The 25393-nt window shown below is 42.8% G+C and overlaps 1 protein-coding gene across 1 annotated transcript in view; it reads right to left on the bottom strand.

The window, feature by feature from the left end:
- The window catches only part of DTNBP1 (dystrobrevin binding protein 1), a 121872-nt gene that overhangs the window by 759 nt on the left and 95720 nt on the right, over positions 1-25393 (bottom strand). The window contains exons 8-9 of the mRNA XM_057555284.1: positions 8067-8222; positions 937-1080 (exon numbers count right to left, since the gene is read on the bottom strand). Of these exons, the coding sequence (XP_057411267.1) occupies positions 937-1080; positions 8067-8222 (300 nt within the window). The remainder of the gene's footprint in view (positions 1-936; positions 1081-8066; positions 8223-25393) is intronic.

Raw genomic sequence — 25393 nt, 5'->3', positions numbered from 1 at the left:
TGAAATAATTCAAAGAAATGGACGTTAAAAGAAAAACCCTTGTGGATCCTCTTAAAGGAGTCAAAGCCGAGTCTCTTCCTGACCCTGGGAAGGGGCCGGCCTTCTCGGCGGGACAAGGGCCTCCCTCCCTGGGGCAGCACTGCTCACGCAGTTCCCGGGAAGGGGAGACGGACGGAGCTGCTTTGTGGAGACCTTAGGGACATGCGTAGACAGGAAGCCCCGGTCCTGAATTGTGAGGACGGCAGCCCATGGAGTGGGACCACCAGCTAAGGGGCAGGTGCTGCTGAAGGGCTGGCCTTTCGCCCTTTTGTACATGGAAGAAACTTAAACTCGTTCTCTGTAATTACGTCTACGAAGACCACCCACCCAGAAGGAATGGTCCGAAATTTAAAATAAATTGAGTCCAGCTATAGGGCCGAAGCCTCAGTAAATATGTGCCGAATGAACATGAAAATTTCGGGAAGGCATTAAATGGAGATAACGTGCCCACAGGGTTGCAACTAATTTTTAAAATACAAGCCGAGTGCTAAACACAAACCTTGGCCTTGCCCACAGCAGAGATCAAAAAAATACCTGCCGAATGGGGGAGGGGGAAGCCACACCGGAGAGCTCCCACCTCCCCAAAATTCTAGTGCTTAACCAGAAAAACCCCACTCTAACTTCCGAGCCAGAGGAGAAAGAACACAATTCAAGAAAGCTCCCTGTTCACTGAAGGTATCTGGGTAAAGCACTGAGAGTCTTTGAGAAATTCACGACCACAACAGCCAGTGTTTTCGTTTGTCCACTTCTGTGAGGCCAGAGTGCGTGTGGAACAGGTTAGTGGAACGAGAAGAGCTGTGCACGCCGTGTGCAACCGAACAGCCCTGTGCGGTTCTCCATGTGGAGGGAAGTCGTGGAATGAGGTGTGACTCGGCGTGTGCAGGCGTGTCGCCCGACCTGAGGCAGGGGGCAGCACAGTGTCGTCCTCGCCGCCGGAGTTCAGGAAGACGTCCAGGGCCTCCTGGTCGCAGATGTCCACCAGGTCCATCTGCTCCAGCGCGTCCACATTCACCTCCATGGATGACAAGCTGCCCATGGGCTCTGGGGAGACCAGCACAGGGAGAGGTTAGACCTTCTGTCATTTCATAACACTTTAAAAGGTGAGCTTCCACTGTGTTAGGCTAAAAGCACACTGTGTTTCCTAGGTGTAAAATATCTCCCGCTACTCCAGACTTTTAAAATAGAGTTTGGAGCAGTGTATTACTGACATGTCCCCGTTTGGCACTTTAAATCCATCCTAGCTTAACCTTGGTTACTATTACCTCTTAACCTGCCACAGCAGTTTTCCTTTTCACCCCCAGCCCTCTTGCTTGCAAGTGCTGAAGGTAACCCTATCTGCATCAGACAATTCTTGGCCTCGGAGGTGGGCACTGACTCAAAGAGGCTGACATTCCTGCCAGACACCTCTGGCTGTGGTTGCCCCCAGCTTTACTACAATTCCACTTGGGGTCTTCCCTGTCCTTGTGACATTTCTCTAGTCTTCATCTTAACAGCAAAGTTTGGACATCTACAAGCTGGCGAGTTGCAACCAAGAGCTCCGTGCAGTGAAAGCACAGACTAGAAAAAAAACCAGCCCACCAGCAGAAGGACGCCATAGCACTAGAAGTCTGAGCCTGGGCACAGTGAGGGGCGCCTCCAGGGTCTGGCGTTCATATTTAAACTGCCTCTGGGGTCCAGAAAACTACAAGCCAGGTAACTTAAATCATCCCAGGCATGATGCTGCCTGTCACAAGCAAATAGAAATTTCTGGATGTCGACACATCCTTAACCCAGGGTCTCACAGGAATGTAAACTCAACACAAAATCCAATCCGATCCGGAATTTACAGTACACGTGTCACTATGAGTGAGGGTCAGCAGAAACAAAGACTGTTAGCATCTTTTCCCGAGAATTCAAAGTGGCTTTAAATATTTTAAAGAAAGAAGAGATTGAATCAAACAATGAACGAGGTGTCAAAAATCAGATCAGGCATTTGAAAAAAAGCCAAATAACTTCCAAATTAGGAAAAATCACTGAAATTTAAAACTTCGGGCACAAGTTAAAGAGGTGACAGCCAAATAGAAAATTAGTGAATGAGAAGACAAATTCTCCGCTACACAGCAAAGAAATAAGTGGGAAGTATGAAAGAGCTTAAGAGAAATGGAAAATGCAAAAGTTTACATATTCACAGTTCCAAAATGAGAATGGAGACAGTAGGGACCAGCAATATTCAAAGAGGCTGGTTACCTTCCAGATTTGCTGAAAGATCAGACATCCAGGATTTAGGAACAAAATACATGCCAAGCAAGACAGATGAAAGAAATCCTCACCTAATCCACTGCAGCGAAATGATGAACATCAAAGAGAAAGCGCAGATTAGGAAAGATCAGGAAATACTTAGACTGACAGCTCAGCAACAGGAGTCAGAAAGACAGTGGAATAACAGATTCAAAGAGGTGAGGTAAATGTCATCTCTTAGGATCAAGTGTGAGATATGACTCCCCCCTACGCCTGCTCTCAGCAAAGGTCGGACCACAGGAGGAGGGAAGAGGGCATGGGTCCCGGTAGGGAGGCCGAAGTGCACGGAAGAGACATGTAAGTCTGTGAGTATATATAAAACTCGGAGTAAAATAATCATAATAGTATCAAATTTGGGGAATTTACTCCAGCTGAATTGAAGGACTGGACGATAATGACAGGAGAGGCGGCTTGACGAGAGCCAGATCCCTGTTTTGTCTGGCAGGAAGGTGGGAATCTGATTGTCTCTGGGCACAAGAAATCATGAAGGCTCAGCACTAAAGCAGGTAAAGCGTGTTACAGTTGAGACATCCCACTCGAGGCGGCAACCTCCAAGGCAGGGGAGCCGGGTGACATGTGCCATCAGTGTCGCCCTTGGCCGCGCAGGAAGCACGGCCACTTCACAGGGGACACCGGGGCGGTGTTGCCCTGGGGCTCCTGCAAGGCTGACCCGTCAGGGGGACCTGAGTGCACAGGGGTCAAGCTCGTGCCTCGGGGGGTTGCTCTCCTGTGGGGGAGAAGGTGGGGAACACGGGTTTTCTTTGTGACTGTGGAGTCCTTGGTGGCGTTTCGGCCTGGCTTTGACTTCAGTTTTGAAAGGAGCAGAGTCTCCCTTTTTTTCTGTCTGTGCCATTCTCTTAAAGAGGGGGGAAAATAATTGGACTAAAAGCGTAGGGGGCACTTGCAGGAAAACAGAAAGCACTGAATAAGGTGGTAACGAAGCCACTTTTATAATCTGTTATGTGTCAGATCTGGTTCGTTTACATTTGCTGTGATCACTGGCTGCCTGGCTTCATTACTACCATTGTATTTGCTTCTTTCTATTTTCCTGAAAATGTTTCCTGTAAGTGATAAAATCTAGTTATTCTGTTGGTAAGAGACACTTCTAAAATATAAGAACAGAAACATTAAAAAAATCTAAGGAAAAATGGGAAGTGGGCAAACAACTAATTAACTTGAAGAAAGCTGACATGGCTATATAAATATAAAAAAAATAGACTTGAAGGGGAAACAAAAGCATTATTGGGGTAAAACACAGCACTTAGTGATTTTTTTTTCTTTGGAGGTTTATCCACACTACAGCATGTATCAGTAGTTTGTTCCTTTCTGTTTTTTAAAATTTATTTACTTTATTTATTTTTGGCTGCATTGGGTCTTCGTTGCCATGCGCAGGCTTTCTCTAGTTGCAGCTAGTGGGAGCTACTCTTTGTTGCCATGTGCAGGCTTCTCATTGCAATGGCTTCTCTTGTTGCAGAGCACAGGCTCTAGGCACGCGGGCTCAGTAGTTGTGGCTCGCGGGCTCTAGAGCACAGGCTCAGCAGTTGTGGCGCACGGGCTTAGTTGCTCTGCAGCATGTGGGATCTTCCCGGACCAGGGCTCAAAGCCATGTCCCCTGCATTGGCAGGCAGATTCTTAACCACTGCACCACCAGGGAAGCCCCTGCTTAGTGATTTTTTTAATGGTTCCATTCACCAGGAAGGTAATTCAGAATTTCTATGTGACTATATATTTTGTGGTTATTTTTATAAAGCAAAATATGGAAGAATCACAAGGAAAATGGTAACAAGTCCATAATCATGGGGGAAATGAGGATCTAATGTACCTCTTTGATAATTGAGCAATCCAAAATTGAGTAGTAACAGGAAACATCTGAACAAGCCAATTTACAAGCCTTTTGAAATGGACACTTACAGACCCCCCACCTCAATCACAACAAAGAGAACTCTCCAGACGTTGCCATGGATCCCCGAAGGGACAAAGTTGCCCCTGGTTGAGAACCACTACTTAATGAAGAATTAAAATTAAGATAGTAAGGTTTGGCTTAAGGCCAGACAAACAGAAGACTGGAACAGAAAAGAAAGCCTAGAAAAGACTCAGTTGTACTGAAACTCACAGAAGACCATGTGAGCGGTGGAGAGAATGCTGGTGCTGAGATAGACAGTTACTGCTGTGAAGAATTAAAGTCAGATCCTTACCTCACGATGCACACAAAAACCAAATGGTGGTGGATTTAGGGGCCAAATATAAAATGGAAAACATAGATACTTTTAGAATAAAACACAGCAGAGTATCCTTATAACTTGGAGGGAAGGACTGCCTAAACAAGACACAAGTACAAACCATAAGCAAGAAAATAAAGTGGGCAAAGCTTAAAAATAAACACATTTAGCAAAGGCCACACTAGAATAGAGAAGCCACAGATTGAGAGAAGGTATCTGCACCAGACATCATCAGAAAAGGCTGATACCATGAGTGTAAGACTCTAAAGGAAGACAACCAACCAGTAGAGAAATGGACAATCAAGGAACTGCAGATTAAAGCCAAAATAAAGTATCATTTCATACATATAAATTGGTGAAAAATTTTAACTATCTGACACTACCAAGTGTTGACAAAGCTGTGGAGGGAGTGGAGCACACACATACAGCTTCTGGGAGATTGTAAACTGGTGTGGGTATTTGTGACAGAATCCAGTACAATTAGATACACTTGTCCTATGACTGTGTCCTAGTTATGTACCCTAAAGAAGCGGTTCTCAAGATGTGGACCCCAGACCAGCAGCCTCAGCATCCCCGGGGAACTTGTGGGAAATGCACATTCTTGGGCCCTACCCCAGACCTACTGGGTTTAGCACTAGCCCGAACATCCTCCTGCCCTCCCCAGGCACTGGGACACCCAGGGGCTGAGTCAGAGTGTCTGAGGGCACAGGGGGCGCCCCTGGCTACACAAGATTTGACTGAACTACCAGCCCAGCAGAGATGCCAGGAACCCAAGGTCTAACAGTGGGAACACACAGGTACAGACAGGACATCTTCAAGGTGATGTAGTCACAACTAACTACACACTGTCAGGATACCCAGGTGCTTAGCAACAAGGTGAAAGCAGTAGATGTTTTTCTGAGAAAATGGGAGTCTTGTCAGGTGGAAGAGAAAACCTGCATCAGGGTCTTACAAAACACCTCATCACGTCCTAATGGCACGTGGAGCTGCTGGGCATGCGTGGGCCCCAGGTTCCCATTGCTCCTCAGCATGGTGGGCACTGCCCTCACTCCCCTTCACGTGCGTGAGGCTCCCCACTTCGTGGTTCCCAGCCTCACCACAATCCCAGTGGGCACAGATATCCCTTCACCCTTAGATCATTTTCTGGATAAAACTTTCCATGCCTTTGTCTTAACTAAAAAATGATGCTTTGGAAAGAGAAAAATTCAGACTGCTATTTCTGATTTAGTGGAATGAGTGTAAAATACCATGTTCACTGTAGAGATTCTTATTTTGACTGATTTTTCTAAATGAAAGCGTGTTCATCCTTGGAGATGAATATGCTGTAAGAAAGGGATGTGTGACTCCCAGGCTGGGAAGTCTAAGGCATGGCCCTGGACAGCCTTGTGTGGAGAAGCCTGTTTGATATTTGTGAACATCTTTTCTGCTCCAGCTGAAGCAGGAAGCTGAAAAGCCCAAGGCCTCCAATTTTCTTCCTCAGTGCTTTCAAAACCACACATATTGGCAATGTATGTGTGACTCTCTTTTTTACCTTAAAAAAAAAAAAAAAAAGAGCCCAACACTTTTTTGAAACTTGAAGGACATTTTTTTAGGTGCTTGAAACCATGAAAATTCAATTCCTTAATACTTAATTGCTATCTGTTCAACACGTCTTGACCGAGCCCTTCCTTCTCTTTGCCCAGCACTGGGCTGTGCTGGCCACAAGGACCCGGCAGTAACAGCCCATCCCTGTCTCAGCAGGCTCACGGCCAACCAAGAGGGACTTCTGAAGCTGCAGCCTCTGCTGTGTCCTCATCCCCTGAGGATGGGATCTCCTAAGAGGCACCTTCATATTCTCTTTGCCTCTGCTGAGCACTTAGCAGGTGCGCAGGAAATGTCTGCTGAACTAAACTGAACAAGCATTAGAGTCTCTACTGCTCTTTTCTTCACTCCCACCTCCCCATGCCGTCTCGGCATAACATCTCACTGTGCTCAAATCTGTGGGGCAGATTTGCCGGGGTGTGTGTGTTATGGACTAAATGTTTGGGTGCCCCCCCACCCGCCCAAATTCCTAAGATGAAGCCCTAACCCCCAATATGATGGTTTCTGGAGGTGGGCCTTTGGGAGGTGATTATTCTAGAGGTCATGAGGGTGGGGCTCTGAGGATGGGGTTAGTGCCCTCCTAGGAAGAGGCACCAGAGATGGAGCTCTCCCTGCCAAGTGAGGACAAGCTGCAGACCTCTCACTGGGAACCAAATCAGCCAGCACCTTGACCACAGACTTCCAGCCTCCAGCCCTGCTGTGTATAAGCTACCAGTCTGTGTTGTTTTGTTATAGCAGCCCAAGCAGACTAGGGTGATGTCCTTCTCAGCTGCTGCCCACAACATGACACAGATCCCTGGAGTGAACAGGGATGGCTCTCTCCATAACCAGCACCAAACACTAAAGAAAGTGAATAGTGAACGTACTCTGAGGGAACATGCAGTCTGACTTTTCCAGATGAAGACAGACTCTCCATCAGTGGGACACACAGAGGGCCAGCTGACTGGAGATGAAGCAGTTGAACTTCAAATCTGTACCATCCACCTCAGTTTAAGAAGCACTGTCAACGTAACGCATCCTTCAGTCATTCTAAGTCACACCTATTAGTCTGTTTTCTCTACATTCTTTTCCTTCCTCGTTCTTTGATTTCTTTAACCTCTCCTTGGGGAGCACACAGAGAAGGAAGAAACAGAGGGAGGGTAACAGATAAACTGGGGGAGGGGGGCTTCCATGAGGGGCAGGGTATGGAGAGGAAAGGCCAGGGCCAGGCAAAAGAGGAAGAATGAGCACAGAGGTTTGGGAGGAGCAGGGGCTTCCAGGAGGAGGGAGGGCAGGTAAGCGGGGAAGCCCAGGACGCTTGTACACGCTGCCCACTGCTCCTGCGCTGGCCAGAGAGAAAACGTCAGCTGCCCGCCCAGACCACTCCTCCACAGGCACCAGGTCCTGGGAAGGAAAGGCTGGTGAAGGGGCCTGGAATCCAACTCCTGTGCCCCTCAGCGTGTTCTTGGGAACAATCAGATGCATCTAGATGTACATCACAGCACGACTTACAGAGGCAAAGAATCTTAAGTGTCCAACTAGGAAACTGCTAGGATATGTCCTGACCATGAAGATGCCGCTTTTAAAACATACCCTTTCAAAGGAGTTTTAATAATGTAGGGGAAAGGTCCCCATACACTATGAAGGAAAGTTAGATACAAAGCCAGATATATGTACAGTCTATATAAATAGGCACGCACAAGAGAGAATCACCCTAAAATAGTAATAGGGATTAGGGATCCTGTGCTACAGAATTATGGCTAATGTTTGTTTTGTCTTTTTAATGTTTTAAAAACAAATGTATTCCATGTTTTCTAAATATCTTCAACAAAAGCCTAGAACTATAAGAAGAGGCAACAGCAACAGCAAGACCAAGACGGCAGGACGCATCCCCCTTGAGCCTCTGTCCCAGCCCCGCTCTGGAGGCAGCACCCTAGCCACACGCAGCGCGGGGCCCGCTCCCTGACTTGCCTCGCCTCTCTGCTGTCTGCAGGCAGCCCGTGGAGAGGTACTGCTCCATGTCCTGCTGGAAGGCTTCCTCAAAAAACTTCTGCCGCTCCCTCAGCTTCATTTGCTGGGTTTGCTCCATGTCCAGGACCTTCTGGGCGTGCTCCGCATCGAGTTCAGCTAAGGACACAGAATAATTGGGGTCAGGCAGGGTTTGGAAAAGGACTGAGACCGGAATGGGTATAAATACCGACTCACAGGCTCACATCTGGCCCCCTGACTGCAGCACAACAGGTGGAGAGCCGGGGCTCCTGGAGGACCATGACCCACCGTCCACCTTAACCTCACCCAGCCCGGCCGCAGGAGGCGCTCAGTAAACGCTGGTTGCAGAGCCAGCACGTGGCCACTGGAGTCTGTGAGAAGAACACCTGGTCGTGGCTTTGCTGTCCATGAACCAGCCACTTGGCTGAGTCGGTTAACCTTGCTGAGCCTCATACTGTCTGAACATTTGGAATAGAAATATTACCCCAGTACTGACGTGAAACGTAAGAACTTTATATTCCAGCGAGGGCTGCGTCAGTCACGCCAGGAAGAACTATAATATGATGAGCCCGAGCCTCACCGCCAACAAGAAGCCTGAATTTACCTTCCCATACGACCTGCTGGCGGCTCACCCTTCCCCAGGCTGCACGGGGAACACAGATGATGCAACCACTATTCATCCTGTACACGGGCCAAGGGTTGGTTCTGAATCTGCTTCTAACTCTCCAGTCCTTTGTTCTTCACAGGGTGCGGTGGGCAGGAGTCGAAGACAGCCCCCAGGAACTCTGCCCCCGGATGCACAGCCCGCAGGACCCCAGGACTCGTGATTAGGGTATGCTCTGTGGCCAGCTGACTTTATGAGAGAGAGGTCGTCTGGGTGGGCCTGGACTTTTCCAGGAGAAGGGATGTGAGCACAGAAGGGGTCTGACATGAGGGTCATGCCCCCTCCCTCGCTGGCTTTGAAGACAGAGGGGCCTAACACAAGGACTGAAGGTGTGTTCAGGAGCTGAGAGCCACCCCAGGCCGACTGCTAAGCCTGAAAACGGAGACCTCAGTCCTACCACTGCAAGGAGCCAGGACTCCTCCACCAACCTGAACGAGTTTGGAAACAGATTCCTTGCAGCCTGGTCAACCCCTGATTCCAGCCTGTGAGACCCTGAGCAGAGAACCCCATCACAGGTTAGAACAGCCATCATCAAAAAGCCAAGAGATAACAAGTGTTGGTGAGGATGTGGAGGAAATGGAGCCCTTGTGCACTGTTGGTGGGACTTTAAACTGGTGCAGCTGCCATGGAAAACAGTATGAAGGTTCCTCAAAAAATTAAAAATAGAACTAACATATGATCCATTAATTCCGCTTCTGGATATATATATCTAAAGGAAATGAAAACAGGATATCAAAAAGAGATCTGCACTCCCATGCTCACTGCAGCATCGTTCACAATAGCCAACATATGGCAACAGTTTAAGTGTCTGTCAATATCTGAATGGATAAAGAAGATGTGGTACGTATACACAAAGGAATATTATCCAGCCATGAGAAAGAAGGAAATCCTGCTGTGAGACAGCACAGGTGTGCCTTGAGGACATTATACTAAGTGAGAGAAGTCAGACAAAGACATATACTGTATGATCTCACTTATACGTGGAACCTAAAAAAAGTTGAACTCATCATAGAAGCAGCAGAGTGGTGGTTACCAGGGGGAGAGTGGGTATGGGAGCGGTGGTTACCAGGGGGAGAGCGGGTGTGGGAGCTGGGGAGATGCTGGTCCAAGGTGCAGACTTGCAGGTAGGAGTACGTCCTGGCGGTTGAACGCACAGCACTGTGATTACAGTCAACAACATCGTATCATATTCTTCCAAGTTTCTATGAGACTAGATCTTACGTGTTCCCACCACAAGAAAGAAATGGTAACTATGTGACATGATGGAGGTCTGAGCGACTCCACAGTGGTCAACATGTTGTACACCTTAAATTTACACAATGCTATACGTCATCTATTAAAAATTAAATAAAAAATCTTAAGAAGAAAGTCTTCATGGTGTTACCAAGTGATTTTTAACCCAAAAAAAAAAAAAAAACCCCAGAATTTACAGTGAACAATAGTCTTGGAGGTCCCACATGATCGACCTTAGTCATTCCCTCCACAAATACTCAACACCTCGTGTCACAGCTCCCGGGTACAACATGATCCTGTATGTGTAGATCTTAAAAACTTGACAATGGAGTATATTTTTAATCCCAAATCAGTTATATAGCCTTCAATATTTAGAATATTCTGGATATTCTTCTTGTATCCTAATCTTCATATATGCAAGGAATGCTAATATTAACCAAAGCAACACAGACAGGAAAGTAAATCATCCTGACGACGTGTATCACGTGTACAATGGTGATGATGTGCAGTCTTCTCACACTATGATAATCACTATGTGCATTCTCCGAGTTTTCATGTCACGCTGACTTGCAGCCCCCCATCTCCTATCTCTGTTTACAGGGAGATGGCTTGGAAAGAGCACAGGTTTGGGAAGCAGTCTGGGCTTGGTCCTATCCCCTTGATGCCTTTAGATGCTTCTGGCACGTCATCCCACCTCCCTTTAGCCCACCTCTGATTTCTGAAAGGCAGCGCTGTGTGAGCTCATCTGTATGCCCACATACAGATGGTCCCAATTCAAGGTGCATCTCTTATTTTTTTGGGGGGGTCAGAGTATCCTCTGAATCCCAGGGAACCTACAAGTCAGCTTAGCCCAGAAGTTCTGGGGAATTAAGGCAGCTCTCAACCAGTGGGTGACAGAATCCAGGGTATCAATGCCCAGTCTCCCATCCTTCGGACGGACAGTTCTAGGAGGCATTCTGAACAACCGTCAGAGGTCCTGGTGGAACCGCGGCAGCGACATTAACGATGCATCCCTTTATCGACGTTTCCTTCTTGCCCCCTCACCCCTGCTTCCCAGGATCACCTCTCACACAAACTACCTGCAGGAAAATCCTCATCTCAGGCTCTGCTTCCCGAGAAACCCAAGCAAGGATATCTATTACCAGCTACAACTAATTGAACCTCTCTGGGTCTCAACTTCCTCCTCTGTACAAGAGAGATGAACTTATTTCATATGGGTGTTGGCAGGATTAAATGAGGTTAACACGTGAATCACCAGGCACACAGTATTGCCAATAGCTGACAGCTAATATTACCAGCATTATTATTAGGAAAAGGAAATGATACGAAATATTACCATGAACCAGGATGAGCACGACACTGAGAATCACCCCAAGTCTTTCAGCCCCACTCAGACACTTCAGACTGAGTCACCTATCAGTGCCCTTAACAAACGTGCAAGGAATGGAGCGTGTACTTGTAAGAGGGAGAAAGGGGATTCAATAGGATGTCTTTTCACTTATTTCACTTCAGCCATCAACCTATCTGCTCAAATGCTTCATGACTGCCAGGTGCATTAGAATAAGTCAGCCCTAGAATAGATTAAGTATGCTTCAAACACTTCAAACGAAGTACAATTACTCTTTAAAAAAAAAAAAAAAGCCAAAATAGGAAGCTCAGAAACAAAGATCAATGCAGAAATTATCAAAGGGGTTTTCATTAAAGAATATCTTGTTTTAACTGAACTAAGATTTTATATAGATATAGAGATATATAGTTATGTAACTTGAAAACTTTCACTCTTCCCAAGACTTCTGCTTCAAAAGTTCAATTCTCTCGTGTTTCTGAATTATAAGTTCTATAGTTTTTGTCTTAGGTTTTTTACATTGTAATGAAATGTAATCATGTTCCAGCCCTCAAAAAAGGTGGGACACGGTTGGGTTAGGGAACTTAAAATGACTTAAAGGAAAATAATCACTGTTTTAAGTTTTAAGACATGTTACACACTAGTTATTTGAAACATTTCCAAACGCCTTTTGTCATTTCCCACTTTATTTCAGAGCCCCTCTTATATCTCAGGGCTGACCTCTAAGCTAGAATCACAGAACTAAGTACATTAACTCTATACCAGCTGTACACTCAGGACAATGATGAAAAAAGCACATGGCAGTTATTAAAAATAACTGTCCTGCTCAGCAGCTAAGAAGATTCACCCTCAGCTACGTGCCTGAGCAAGGATGTTCTGACTGTGCTGTTTGTTCTGGAATCATTGGTTCAGCTTTTGCCAAGAAACAACTACATTTGGGAGTGGAGAAATGATGGAAGGACACTGAGGGAATATTTCAAATCTAGAAGTTTAAGAGCATCTGACTCTGGGAGAACGACTGTGGAAAAATAGAAATTATAGAACATTTTCTATAAGGAAAAATGACCCACTATTCCCATCGAAGATGTCATTTATTATACCAGGGAAAGCCAGACAAATACAAAGATTTTAAAGAACTTCAACAAATAGCCTTAAGATTAAAGAGAAAAAAAAATAAACACACCAAAAAATTAGATAAAAGATGCTGTACTTTTTCTACCAGAAGTCAGGAGTAATCATTTAATTCCATTATCAACCCAGGTCCGTGTCTCCTTTATTTCAACTCCAGTCATTGCTCAAGTTTTATCTGACTGCAACTTCCATTCTAGCCTCCACTATCAATTTCAGTTGGATAATTTCTCAAAACAACAAAAAATTCCATTACCAGTGAAGATGCTATAATCAATTCTCAATTATATGTTTTAATGGGGCATAAGGGTATATATATGAGATATAAAAAAAAATCCATCAGGCTCATTTCAGGAACAGTTTCAACTTATTCCACAACTAAGTCCTTTTAACAGAGCTGATAAGTAATAAAAGACAGTGAGGTGTTAATGACTGAAAAAGCCTGGAGCTGCTGGGAAGAAAGAAACGGATGATGTGAGGAAAACCAGGACAAACCTCTCCGTTAAAAGAGTTACTGAGGGGCTTCCCTGGTGGCGCAGTGGTTGAGAATCTGCCTGCTAATGCAGGGGACACGGGTTCGAGCCCTGGTCTGGGAAGATCCCACATGCCGCGGAGCGGCTGGGCCCGTGAGCCACAGCTACTGAGCCTGCGCGTCTGGAGCCTGTGCCCCGCAACGGGAGGGGCCGCGATAGTGAAAGGCCCGCGCACCGCGATGAAGAGCGGTCCCCGCACCGCGATGAAGAGTGGCCCCCACTTGCCGTAACCAGAGAAAGCCCTCGCACGAACCGAAGACCCAACACAGCCAAAAATAAATAAATAAATAAATAAAGTAGCTATAAAATTAAAAAAAAAAAAAAAATTTGAACTTTAAAAAAAAAAAAAAAAAAAAGAGTTACTGAGAGTCTCTTTAATCCAAAAATGTTAGAAGAGAAAACAATAAAATTTAATTAAATATGAGTTATGAAAAATTCTGGTAATCTCTACATAATATTAAAGATTGAGAACATTTTTCATTCAAGATAAATAAGCAAGACTAAGAACAGATTTTAAATCTATCACTTAAATATTTACAATTCAGATGTTTTTATATCGAGAATACAAATTGTGATACTAAAATGCATATGATATGATCAAGGAAGAAATGTGAAATCTCTGTAAATTCCTAAACAAATTTCTAAATACAAGTAAGTAAACATGTATCTTCCTAAACTGTTTTTTGACAAAAATTTAACTGCCAACAGGCTGTCAAACTACATGATCACTAAATTACTACACTAAATTCTGTCAGTATGACAATTTTAAAAATAGGACCCACTATTTTTTTATGCTTCTAATTATTTGCCATTTATTTAAAAAAAAATTTTTTTTTGATGCATGAACAATGCATGTACATTGTGGAGAAAATTTTAATCATGAAAAAGCACAAACAGTAACGTGAGAATCCCTCTGAAATCACCCTAAGTGGAGAGCACACTCACATTCTGATGCACGCGCACCAGCGTCTGGTGCACGTTCTTTTCTCCTTGAACCATGTGAAACTGCAATAGTCAGTCTTTTTTTTTTCTCTTTTTGTACCACTGGAAGAGTTGCTGCTTTTTTAACTTTTTACTCTGAAATAGTTACAGGTTCATAGGATGTTGTCAAGAAATGAACAAAGCGGTCCCACACACCCATCCCGAGTCTGCCCAGTGCTAACGTCCTATCCAGTTATGGTACAATATCAAAACCAAAAAAACAGACACCAGTACACTCCACAGAGCTTATTCAGATTTCCCCAGTCATGCATGCACTCGTGTGTGTGTGTGTGTGTGTGTGTGTGTATGTGTGTGAGTGTACAGGACGGGGGAGCTCTCTCCAGGCTCATCACACGCAGGCTTGTGTAACAACCGCAATCAGGATGTTCAACATTACCGTTACCACAAGGCTCCTCTGGTTGCCCTCTGGTAACCATACCCTCCCCCTTCCTCCACCCGTACCCCTCCCTAGTCCAAATCTGTGATCCTGTTATTACACAAATGATACCTAAATGAAATCATGTGGTATATATATATATATATCCTTCTGAGATTGGCTTTTTTCACTTGGCATATTCTTGAGGTTCATCTTAGCAGTTGCTCATATTGATAATTTGTTTATTTTTGTTGCTGAGTTGTGTCCACGGGTGGAGGGACCACTAGTTAGTTTGACTAGTCACCCACCGAAGGACACCTGGGTCGCTTCCAACTTTTGGATACTATGAGTAAAGTTGCTATGACATTTGTGTACCAGCTTCTGGATGAAAATAAGTCATTTCTTTGAGATAAATGCCCAAGAATGCAATTGCTGGGTCATATGGTAAGTGCATTTTTTGGTTTTGAAAGGAACTGCCAAACTCTTTTCCGGAGTGGCCCCTGTCACCAGTGTATGGGGGACCTCATTCTTCCACATCCTTCCTCACCAGCATTTGGTGAGACCTACTTAATAACTATGATGGAGAATCTGTTTCCTTCCCTCCTCCTTTTCCCCAGAGTATGTGTCTGTTAGAAACAAGTTTCAACTTCCTCTTAAATATTTCCAATAATTGCTATTATTTAAATAGCAAAATATATTTAATTTTAGAAAAATTCTATACAAGAACGGAGGACTTGTTAGTGACAAAATATACAAGATTTCCTTCCATTTTTAAAACCCACCTACTCTGTATTTTTACCATTTAACAGTTACCTTTTATTTCTATCTCAAATTAGTTTTCAAAATAAGGCAGACTCAACCATTTTTAAAGTCTCCCCAACCTCCTGCCCCGCCTTAAAAAATGAATACAGATTGTTTCAGGGAGGACAAAAAAGACCTTTAATTAATACTGTCCTAGAATTGTAGGTTTTAAACATTCATTTAAAATACCAACTTCTGTACCCTACGTTTCTACAGTTTTTAAAAGTTTTCTATCTAGCCTTCATCAACAATTACTTTCCAAGACAGGTTTACAATTATTTTATACCATACATTATTTCTATGAGTATTTGAAAGTATTATAGAGCCCTTTCCTTAATTCCTTAGAATTGGTCTTTGGAAAAAAAAATTCTGTGCATGTTAAAGTCAACACATGTTTTAAAAGAAAGTTAAATGACTCTTTACAGAGTTTCTCTTCAGCCTCCCTCCAACACACACGGACGCGTGCACACACACACATTTATCAAAAGCCAAAAGGTACTTATTGCTTCTACATGCAACTAATAAAGGATACTTCTTACCTAAAGTGTAGTAGTTTAGGATAATGGCAGGTTTTGCAGGCAGACAGAATAAATCACTCCTTTAGACAACAACTCATGGCAACTCCTAAGGAGACTCCACAAAGTTCGGTCATTTAGAGCAGCTACTGGAACAGCTGTTTCCTAAACCCATGTCACAGGAAACAAACACTATTCTAGTACCTAAACTTCTGGAACACTTAAAAATTTCTATCAATTACCCTGAAGGAAATGACCACTATCTAGAGTATTAGCAAAATAGACACTGCAGAAACACGACATGTACAAGGTTTGCGCAAAGCAGTAAGACAGAAATGCTCAACTGTACCTTATCTTTTGCGAGAGGAGCAAGGCAGCTTAGAAGCCCCTGACGTGGCTGCTGGCCTCTGAGCCACACCGTTCACCCCGCCAGGCCTCCTACTTCCCATCAGTTAGAAAGCGGGGGGCAGGGGGGTGGTTTGGATGATATCCATAAGAAAGTCACGTCCAGCTCTTACATGATATAATTCTATTTTTACTTCCTTTTGACTGGGGCAGGAAGAGGTCTCCTGAATCCTGTCTTTTTTTTTTTTTTTGGTAAGATTATATGAAAATCAGATTAGCAATAAAGGATTTAGGACCTTTTGAATTTGACAGTAACTTTTCAAGAAAATCAGATTCAACTATTAACAAAACCCTGAAGGTACATTTGCATTTATCTTCCTGGTCATTTTACTGCTTAGAGAATGATGAGAACAAAAATCTTAAGATTAATGGGTAAGTGAGAAGTGCACTCAAACTGCGGCCAGAGGCTTCACGAGTTATGAACCGGTTCCAACGTCATGGCGGGGGCCGGACTGGAGGGCCCCTGGCCTGAAGTGAGTCTAGGTAGCGTCACGACGGCTGTACTTCCTGCCAGGGTCGACAAAGAACTCGATGGGTAAGACGTCAGTTTAAAGGGGTGGTTCAACTCCACTGGAAAGGGCTAGTCCGTGATGTGTTACAAAGGGTACTTTTTACAGAAACAGTATGTGAAATTGCTGTTAGATATCAAGCGTTTGCCATGTTATCCCATTCTTTGGATGGTTTCCAATTTTTTCTTGTAAGATTTAATAAACTCCAGGCTAGAAGCTCTGTGTTATGAATATTTAGCCCAATTTCCTAGAATTTTAAAGTCCTGACATTTTCCTTAATTTTACTTAGAGTACTGACCTACTTAACAACAAAATGTGGGGGGAAAATGGGAAAGGTTTAGATTACTACAGGAATCCTTCCAAACTCCAAAGTTTTTTGTTGTTGTTGTTATTGTTAGTACATTGAACACTCTAGAAAAAGAAGTATAAAGCAGCTGCTTGTGTCTAAGTATGAAAATCAGCTCTGCAGAGTTCATTCAAAGGGGTTATGGAGATAGCAGGCCCTTAGTGTCATCAAAATCAATCCGAGGGCTGGTGACACAGAGGTTGCTGGACCACTGGGTCCCACGCCCAGAGTTACCAATCCAGTCATCGGTGGGTCAGAGAATTTACGTTTCTAACCAGTTCCAAGGTGATGTGATGCTGCCTGTCGGAGGACCAGACTCTGGGAACCACAGCTCTTAATGAACTGTTTCTGTGCATCCACTTCATTCAAATTTTTACTCTGTACAAATATTTATATAATGGAAAAGAATAAATATAAGATGGGGAAGCTGGCACAATTCATGGAAGTGACAGAAACGTCCTCTCCTAAACTCTCTTTAGAATATTTACAAAATCATCTAAAAAGGAAACTCTCCAGCAGCAGCCAAAACATATAATGATAAACAAGCAGGACTTACAGTCATCTTTACTGATAAGAGATGAGCACCTTCAGGATGAGAAAAGCGCTGGATCCCCTTCTGTGGAATCCCTTACCAGTCCCTGGCTCACGGCCTGGGGGCTTCATACAGCAGGAAACAAAAATGTTGTGACCATCTGTTCCTTGTCCTGAACCCCGATCCAACCAAGGAGCAGGTCCTCATCCTCGCCATTTGCAGAGACAACGTGGAGGGGTTTACATTAATGTAATCAATATAAAATTACATTTGTATTTAAAACTAATACACAAACTCTGTCAAATAAAAATTAAGAGAAGAAAAAAATACATATACCCAGAGTTAGATATGGCAAAGAAGGTATGCCAACGGAGGCAGAAGAGATGTAACAATATGTGACTGGTGATGGGGTTTTGGACTTGGCATATTGATATTTTCAGCTGAAGGAGTTTGAGAAAATGGCAGAAGCAGGAAGCTCACTCTGACCTCCCCCTTGCTCTTCTCCCCTGGAGCAGGTCCTAAGACCCTCATGTGGGAGGTACCCTCCCTGTACCCAGAAGAGAGGAGCACCCTTATCAACAAGACAGAAGGACACAGAGAAGAGTGCAACACGCTGGCCTGGCTAAGTCTCCTCCAGTTCACTACACTTACCTCAGAGCCTTTGTCCTAATGACATTTCTCCATGAACATCCACTCTTCCTCAAACCTGGCTTAAAACACTCAAGTTTAACTCTTTCTTTGGGTCTTCATTTCCTTATGAAGGCCCCCATGTTAACGTAAAATTTAACATTAAATAAATCTGTACACTTTTCTCCTGTTAATCTCTGTCATTTTAATTTTCAGACCCAGCCAAGGACCCTAAGAGGATCGAGGAAAACATTTTTTCCTCCCCTGTACTAACTATCATGCCCAAATACATGCTAACACATTTTGAAGCATCAATGAAATGAATAATCTGATTTAAAAATTATACATGTTATAGAAATTAACACAGGAAATGAAATTGTTAAATATCAAAATCTAATGGAGAAAAATTATTTCAAGTTTTCAAAGTCATGGGTATGGAAAAGAATCAAAAGCTATCTAATGGATTTTTCGTAGTAATTCTGAAATCAAAGCTTGATCATGTATTTTTTAAAAGGCGGTGAGAGGTGAGGAGAAGCCTAGCCCCACCAGATATTAAAACACTTCACAAAACAACAATCTAAACATTATGGAGTGACTTCCCTGGTGGTCCAGTAGCTAAGCCTCCGCACTCCTAATGCAGGGGGCCTGGGTTCGATCCCTGGTCAGGGACTAGATCTCAAACGCATGCCGCAACTAAGAGGCTGCATGCTGCAACTAAAGATTATGCATGCCGCAACTAAAGATTCCACGTGCCACAACTAAAAAAAAAAAAGATTCTGCATGCCACAACTGAAGAACCCGCACGTAGCAACGAAGATCTGGCGCAGACAAGATAAATAAATAACTAATTAAAAAACCCCACCAACATTATGTAAAACAAAAAGAGATGGGTGGATCATTTAAGTGGAAAATCCCCAAAAGAGATGTGACCATATGCTAAACAAATATAATAAAGGATATATCAGAAACAAAGGAGAAAGTAAAGAAATTTGTAATAAGTGGCATTGTGAAAACTAGTTGGCCATTTATAAAATCAATTTAGAGGCATACAGGATAAATTAAATAACTGAAAACCAAAAATGATATATGGAAAAAGAAAAAGAAAACCAAATTAAACCTTTAAAGTTACTAATAAGGGATCTTACACACTATAGAAGAAATTATCAAGGATCAACAGATACTGTGTAACATGAACAGTAAACACTCTTGGATATTAAAAAAAAATACAATAAAAAGGGAAACAACAGATTGAGGAAAAACAATTGCCACAAGTAGCAAAAGATCATTATTTTTACCACAGTAAAAAAAAAAAAAAAAGAAAAAGAAAAAAAAATCCAGACCCCAATAAAATCTTTTCAATAGAAAAAACAGACAGTTCACAGAAACCAAAAATTGTTCAGCCCATATTATATGTTATTAAAAATGAAGTACCATTTTTGTCCAGTTACATATTGGCCAATATAAAAACAATGCTAACAAGAGTGAGGTGAGATACTTTCATTACTAGGTTTGCATAAATTGTTAAAAAGACTCTTAGAAAGCAATCTGATTTAAAAAATCTCTAACATACTTTCACCTAGTGACACCGCATCTGAAGATACACGCTAAGGACATAATCCAAAAGAATAAAAGAGCTACTGCCTACCTAAAGAAGCTCATTTCTGTATTAAATGACTCGGCCACTCGATGAGCCATCATGCAGCCAACAACAAACATGGTGAAGACGTAAGACAGTAAGTAAAAGAAGAATAAAAAGACAAATATGTGTAACTTATCACATGAAAGAGGGCTGGTAAAGCACTCCTGAAAAATTAGTTTCATTAATACAGTGAGATTGTGGATGATTGTTGGCCCTCAATGGTATAAACTTTTTGTAATGTTATATAGCTTTACAATTAAAAATTCAAATAAGCATAAGATTCTATAAACACACAAAATATATTTTCATTCCCCAATAATCATAATAAATATGTATTTTGACATATCCAACTAATACTTTATTGTTTTGGGTGGTTATAAAAATAAAAAATTCCTTCTTTTAAAATGTTCAGTGTATGAATGTACTTCTTTATTCAATTATTCTTATGTAATATCATTCACAAATTTAATTTATTCAATACATTTAATAAGCATATTTACTACATGCCTATTAACTCCTTATAGCTTACTTGTTCATGATTTAAAATATACTACTTTATAGCAATACTACAGTAAAATCTAGTGTTACCTGGAACTTTTACAATCAGAAATTTCCATTAATCAACATTTTTGAGCTTCACTGATATAAGTAGTTAATGATAACCTAAGACATTAAGAGATTTTAAAGACCTTTCTGAATTATTAAAAAATTTTATAATACATTCTACTGCTTTGAAAATTGGTAATCTTGAACAGACTAAACAGCAAATAACAATGGTTTAAATGGCAAGTAAAACGTTTAAACTAACAAACTTCTCAACCTTGAAAACCTGGTATGCTCATTATGCAACAGAAGTAATCACATAATTAAAAATTTGAGAATACCTTAACGTGCTATGGATTCACAGCTGTTAAACATAATCTGTTCATGGATTAAGATAGATCACACCTAGGTTTCACATCAATATTTTCTATTCAGAAATTCTAAACTTTAAAAACAAAAGAAAACAAGTTCTTCCCACTTCTAACACTTGTAAGGAAGGAATGACTTTTTTGCAAACAGAAAACTTAAGGACACAAAAACCAAAATCACTCCCTTGCTTGTAACATTTGAATTTCAGTACAAAAGTCGTGTCACTGGAATTTTCTCAAGTAACAGTTCTCATATCTATGGTAACAGTGATGTAGACTGGCTGCTATATTATAAGAAAAATTTGAGAAATCTCCAAAAACTAAACTCAAATGCCTGTCTAAGGAAATTTGGAGGAGGGGGCAAAAAGAGAAAGAAGACAATAAGATCTCAGTACATCTGAAAATGAGACAATGTTGATGAAAACAAAACCAAACTTGTTGGTGGTGATTGGGCCTGGTGTTGAAGCCTACGGTTTTTTTAAATCATTAGTAAAACATTACAGATATAGATACTAAATTTAAATTTTCATTAACTATATAAAATTTATATTTCTGTATCTTACTCATCCAGGAACAAGCAACAATTTGACAAATGTGAGCCAATCCTGACAGCTGCCCCGAGATGAGTCTCACTATCAGTATGGGGAAATAAACTTAAGCTTTGGTTGCTTTCTCATGAGTCACATCAAAAATAAAATGCAATCAGAGATACCACCACTTTCTATTTTATGTTTGACCCCAAAGAAGGTGTCAAAGGAATGCCATCTGCAGGTCTACAATTTGAGCATTGCTATCTGAACAAATGATTTTCTTCTTTTTAAGGGGGATCTGAATCTGGAAATCCACAAGACGAAGCCGGCGTGGGCACCAAGAGAGGAGGATGTGGCGGTCCCCGGGCGGCGGCCCCCTGCTCCCCGGGGTCTCCGTGGCTACCTGGCCTCCTCTCCTGGAGCTAGTTTTCCTGCCCCCGTTAGCTTGTGTTATCTTTCCCATCAGCCTTTATACTCAGCTAGCTGTTGACTAGGCTCTGTGAAAAGTTTTTAGAGGACAAGATCCTTCCAGCAATTCAGAGCCAAGATGCTGTGTTTTTAGGTTTAGTATCTCCCTGAAAGGACATCTGCATTTTAATAGGACATGGTAGAATCCAAAGGCCTTTAAAGCTCAGGGAACAAAGCTAAGAGAGGAAGTTTTTGGGCCGGGCTCTGCCCCACGACTGCGCAAGTCACACCGCCTGGAGCCAGCTCCTGTGGGCCAATCCCAAGTCCTCCCCAGGAACTGTCCTGTCCACGGGGGACAGAACCCACTGGTTACACAGGCAGTTCCCCACACTCCACCAGCGGGATGCTGTGAGATCAAAATCATGTTCAGCTTAAGATCACACATTAGCATAATGATTCTCTATGCTGACAGAATAATTCAGATGTTAGATTGCTTTAGACTTTAAATATCACTGAAGAACACTCAATAATATTCAAAACAATTACCTTCGGAAATGTTTTCACTTATGCTGCCCTGATTTCAAATTAAGTAGTCCAAAAATTGCAATCTAGAACGATGGTTTCAAACCTTTTCAGGTTTAAGAGTGGGTGTACTTTTATTGACAATTTATTGAGAAAATACATGACAACAGAAATCTATTATGAATTCCGTAGCACTTTTAAAAATGACTGAATTTTATTCTGCACAACATTTACACACATTTGCAACAGAATACTGCATATATTTCAACTATATTTATCACACAGTACCCAAAGCTCAACATGCTTTTGGATGCAAGAGCCTCTCGTTATAAATGTCCTCATGCCACAGGTTGGAAACATTCTGCTTCTAGAAGGTTCAGTGACAGTCAAATGTCAACATGCTTGAAAGCCGATCACACCACATTATTTCCAGAAAATATTTTAGAAATGGGGATTTATCACTTTCAATTACAAGCTGTTGGAAGCTTATGAATGAGTGACTTATGAATAAATTAGTACTATGAATGGCTGCCTTGGTCCCCTCCCTCCTTCTACCATAATTCCCTCACTGCCAGCTAACAGGGTGGGGATGATACATGGATTCTGTGCCTTCCCAGACAGGCTGGTGGTACTAGCCAGCAGGGATGGCAGGAGATGGTCCCTGAGGAGATCCCTGAGTCCAGAGGCAGAGGAAGAAGTTGCATGAAGAAGGGACCAGTGGGAGAGCAACACATCAACACACGGGGCAGCCTGTGGAGTAGACCGAATTCCTCACTTCCCTTTGAACTACTTCCTGAAATTTCACCATTAGAGATTTACATATTTTACATTTCTCTTTTAAGCAAATTGAGAATACTCTGTTTGGGAGCTTTTAGAAAACTGCAACATTCAAAATAGATATAGATGCTAGATATGGGGAGAAATGGGTAGAAAGGTAGACGATTTTGAAGAAAGGGGGAGAGGGCAGCTGTGGTGGAGGCCTCAGTAGGGACTTTTGGCCGTGAGGGTAATTAAGGCCCAGCAGAAAGAGGGACCAGAAAGTGAAAAAGACAAGTATGAAATGTCAAAGACGCACTATTCCTGATTCAAAATGGTGTTCAGAGATGATTTTACCCCCTGCTCTTCCTGTTTTCTCCTGGCTCTTTAACTACATTATGGGCAGGGAGGACTTCTGCAAGAACAGCCTGGAAACTAGACCACTATTCAGGAGGTATCGCTGAGAAACCGCTTTCCCAGTTACACATGACTTAAAGCCAACATCCTAGGGCTCCAAATAAGCCACGCGCTCTCCCCTGCCCTTGACTGTGACTGCACTGCCCTTGGCTCCGAGGCCTGCACTCGGCCAACCTCTGCTCATCCTCCGGGTCTCAGCTCAACTGCTCCCCCTCTGACAAATGCAGGGAGTTTTAGGCTCTCTTTCCTCCACGCTCCCACTGTAACAGGTAAGTGTCACTGCTGCCACATGCTTACCCTCTGTTCCTCCACCAGACACTAGGTTCCTCGAGGGCAGACATGATGTCTTTTAAAGGGATCAGGATATGCCACCCCAAAATATGCCACTTTGGTCTGAGGATTATTTTGAGCTAAAGGCGATACAGAAACAGCAGAAATGGGAAAAGCTCTTTGGCCTTCCCCTCTCTGTCTGAAAGCAGGGTATAAATTTCCCTTTGTAAAGGAAATATAAATTTACGTTTGTAAAGATGTCTCCCTCTACCCTACCAGGCAGAGGAGATGATGCATCAACAGAGAAGGCAGCAGCCTGAGTCCGTGTAACAAACCTCACTCAATGACCCCCTTCTCCCATTAGGTCCCCATACACTCACCTTCCCACAGTCTACCACCCCTAGAAGCCTGAACTCTCCCTCCTTGTCTAGTTATATCTTCACAACTTATCACCCTTTGTTAAAATGCTATATAAACCCCCGGGTCTAACGGCTGCTCTGGGTCTTCACTTCTTTTCTATGAAGGCCTCCATGTGTACACAAAAATTAAAATATTGCCATCAAATAAAAAATCTGTCTTTTGTCAATTTAATGTTCAGGGCATCGGCACTAAACCTAAGAGGTGGAGGAGAGGGTTTTCCTCCCCTACACTTTCAACCTGGCAGCCTCAGCGCCTGTCACGTGCTCAGCGAGAGTCCGGTGCATGACCTGGTAACCACGCTGGCATGGAGGCTGCACAGTCGATACCACACTTCCAGGAGCAGGGGCACCACGCACCGGTGGGTGGTAGCAGGCTTCCCACTGGCTGCTTGACTGCAGAGGTGCAGAAGGCGGTCACAGCAGGCCAGGTGTTCAAGATGCAGTCATGCAGAAGACAAACAGACACAGCAGCTCAGGAAACAGCAGCACAGCTGAAGGGAAACACTGGCATCCCATTGTATGCGCTGAGAACAAACATGTGTCATCACCACGGCTAACAGTGGGAGCAGGAAGTGGCTACAACTGGCTTTCAGGGGCTGGCAGTGGACAATGATGTCAAATTGGTCCATAAAATCAGTGTAGTACACATTCAAAAACACCTGAGCTTAACAAGACTCACTTTAATACAAAAATGCCATTGCCCAAGGACTACGGAAAAGTTGGCCAAGAAACCTGTAAAGCATTAAAAATGGCATTCCAAACATAATGCCACCCCCAAATGATCAACAAAATACAGCCTCTGAATCACTTCCCAAAATTCATATTTACAAAATGATGCAATGAACTTTTCCTTGGGGTTGACAACTGAAAGTAGGCAGAGAAACTGAAGGAGTATTGAGTTTATCCAGAAGCATACAACCTGTAAGGATATTTATCCTTCCAATGAAGGATTCAATACACGCATGAGATTATGGGAAATCCCTTATATGTACTCAATGATATGTACTTAAAACAGCACCAAGATATATAAGAAGCCTATTTTGTTGCAAGGAAAGTCTATAAGTTGAGCTACCACTCCTAAAACAAGACCCATAGTGTTTTGAAACTGGGATGTGACATGACAGTGTCCTTTCCATGAACTCTCCACAAAATGTCAATATTCCTTAGAATGAAGGCTTGCCCACCAATCCAATACACAGAAATAAGTTGTTTTCTTAGGCAACTTTGTGTGGTCTTTCCCTGTTCTAGGCACAAAATAGGAATTCAAGAATGATTGTGAAAATAGCAAATCGATGACTAATTACAAGATAGGAGTAAGAAGGCACAGCATTCAAGAAACACCCACCCAGGAAAAAAATTTATCTAAGCCAAAACAGAATTATTTTCATTTTATCACTTTGTGTTTTCGTACAAGATCATAAGCAGGAGAGAAAAACAAAAAA

The sequence above is a fragment of the Balaenoptera acutorostrata genome, chromosome 10, assembly GCF_949987535.1.
Source record: "Balaenoptera acutorostrata chromosome 10, mBalAcu1.1, whole genome shotgun sequence".
Lineage (NCBI taxonomy): Eukaryota > Metazoa > Chordata > Mammalia > Artiodactyla > Balaenopteridae > Balaenoptera > Balaenoptera acutorostrata.
The sequence above is the reverse complement of the archived record's forward strand: the minus strand, read 5'-3'. Positions and strand labels throughout refer to the sequence as shown.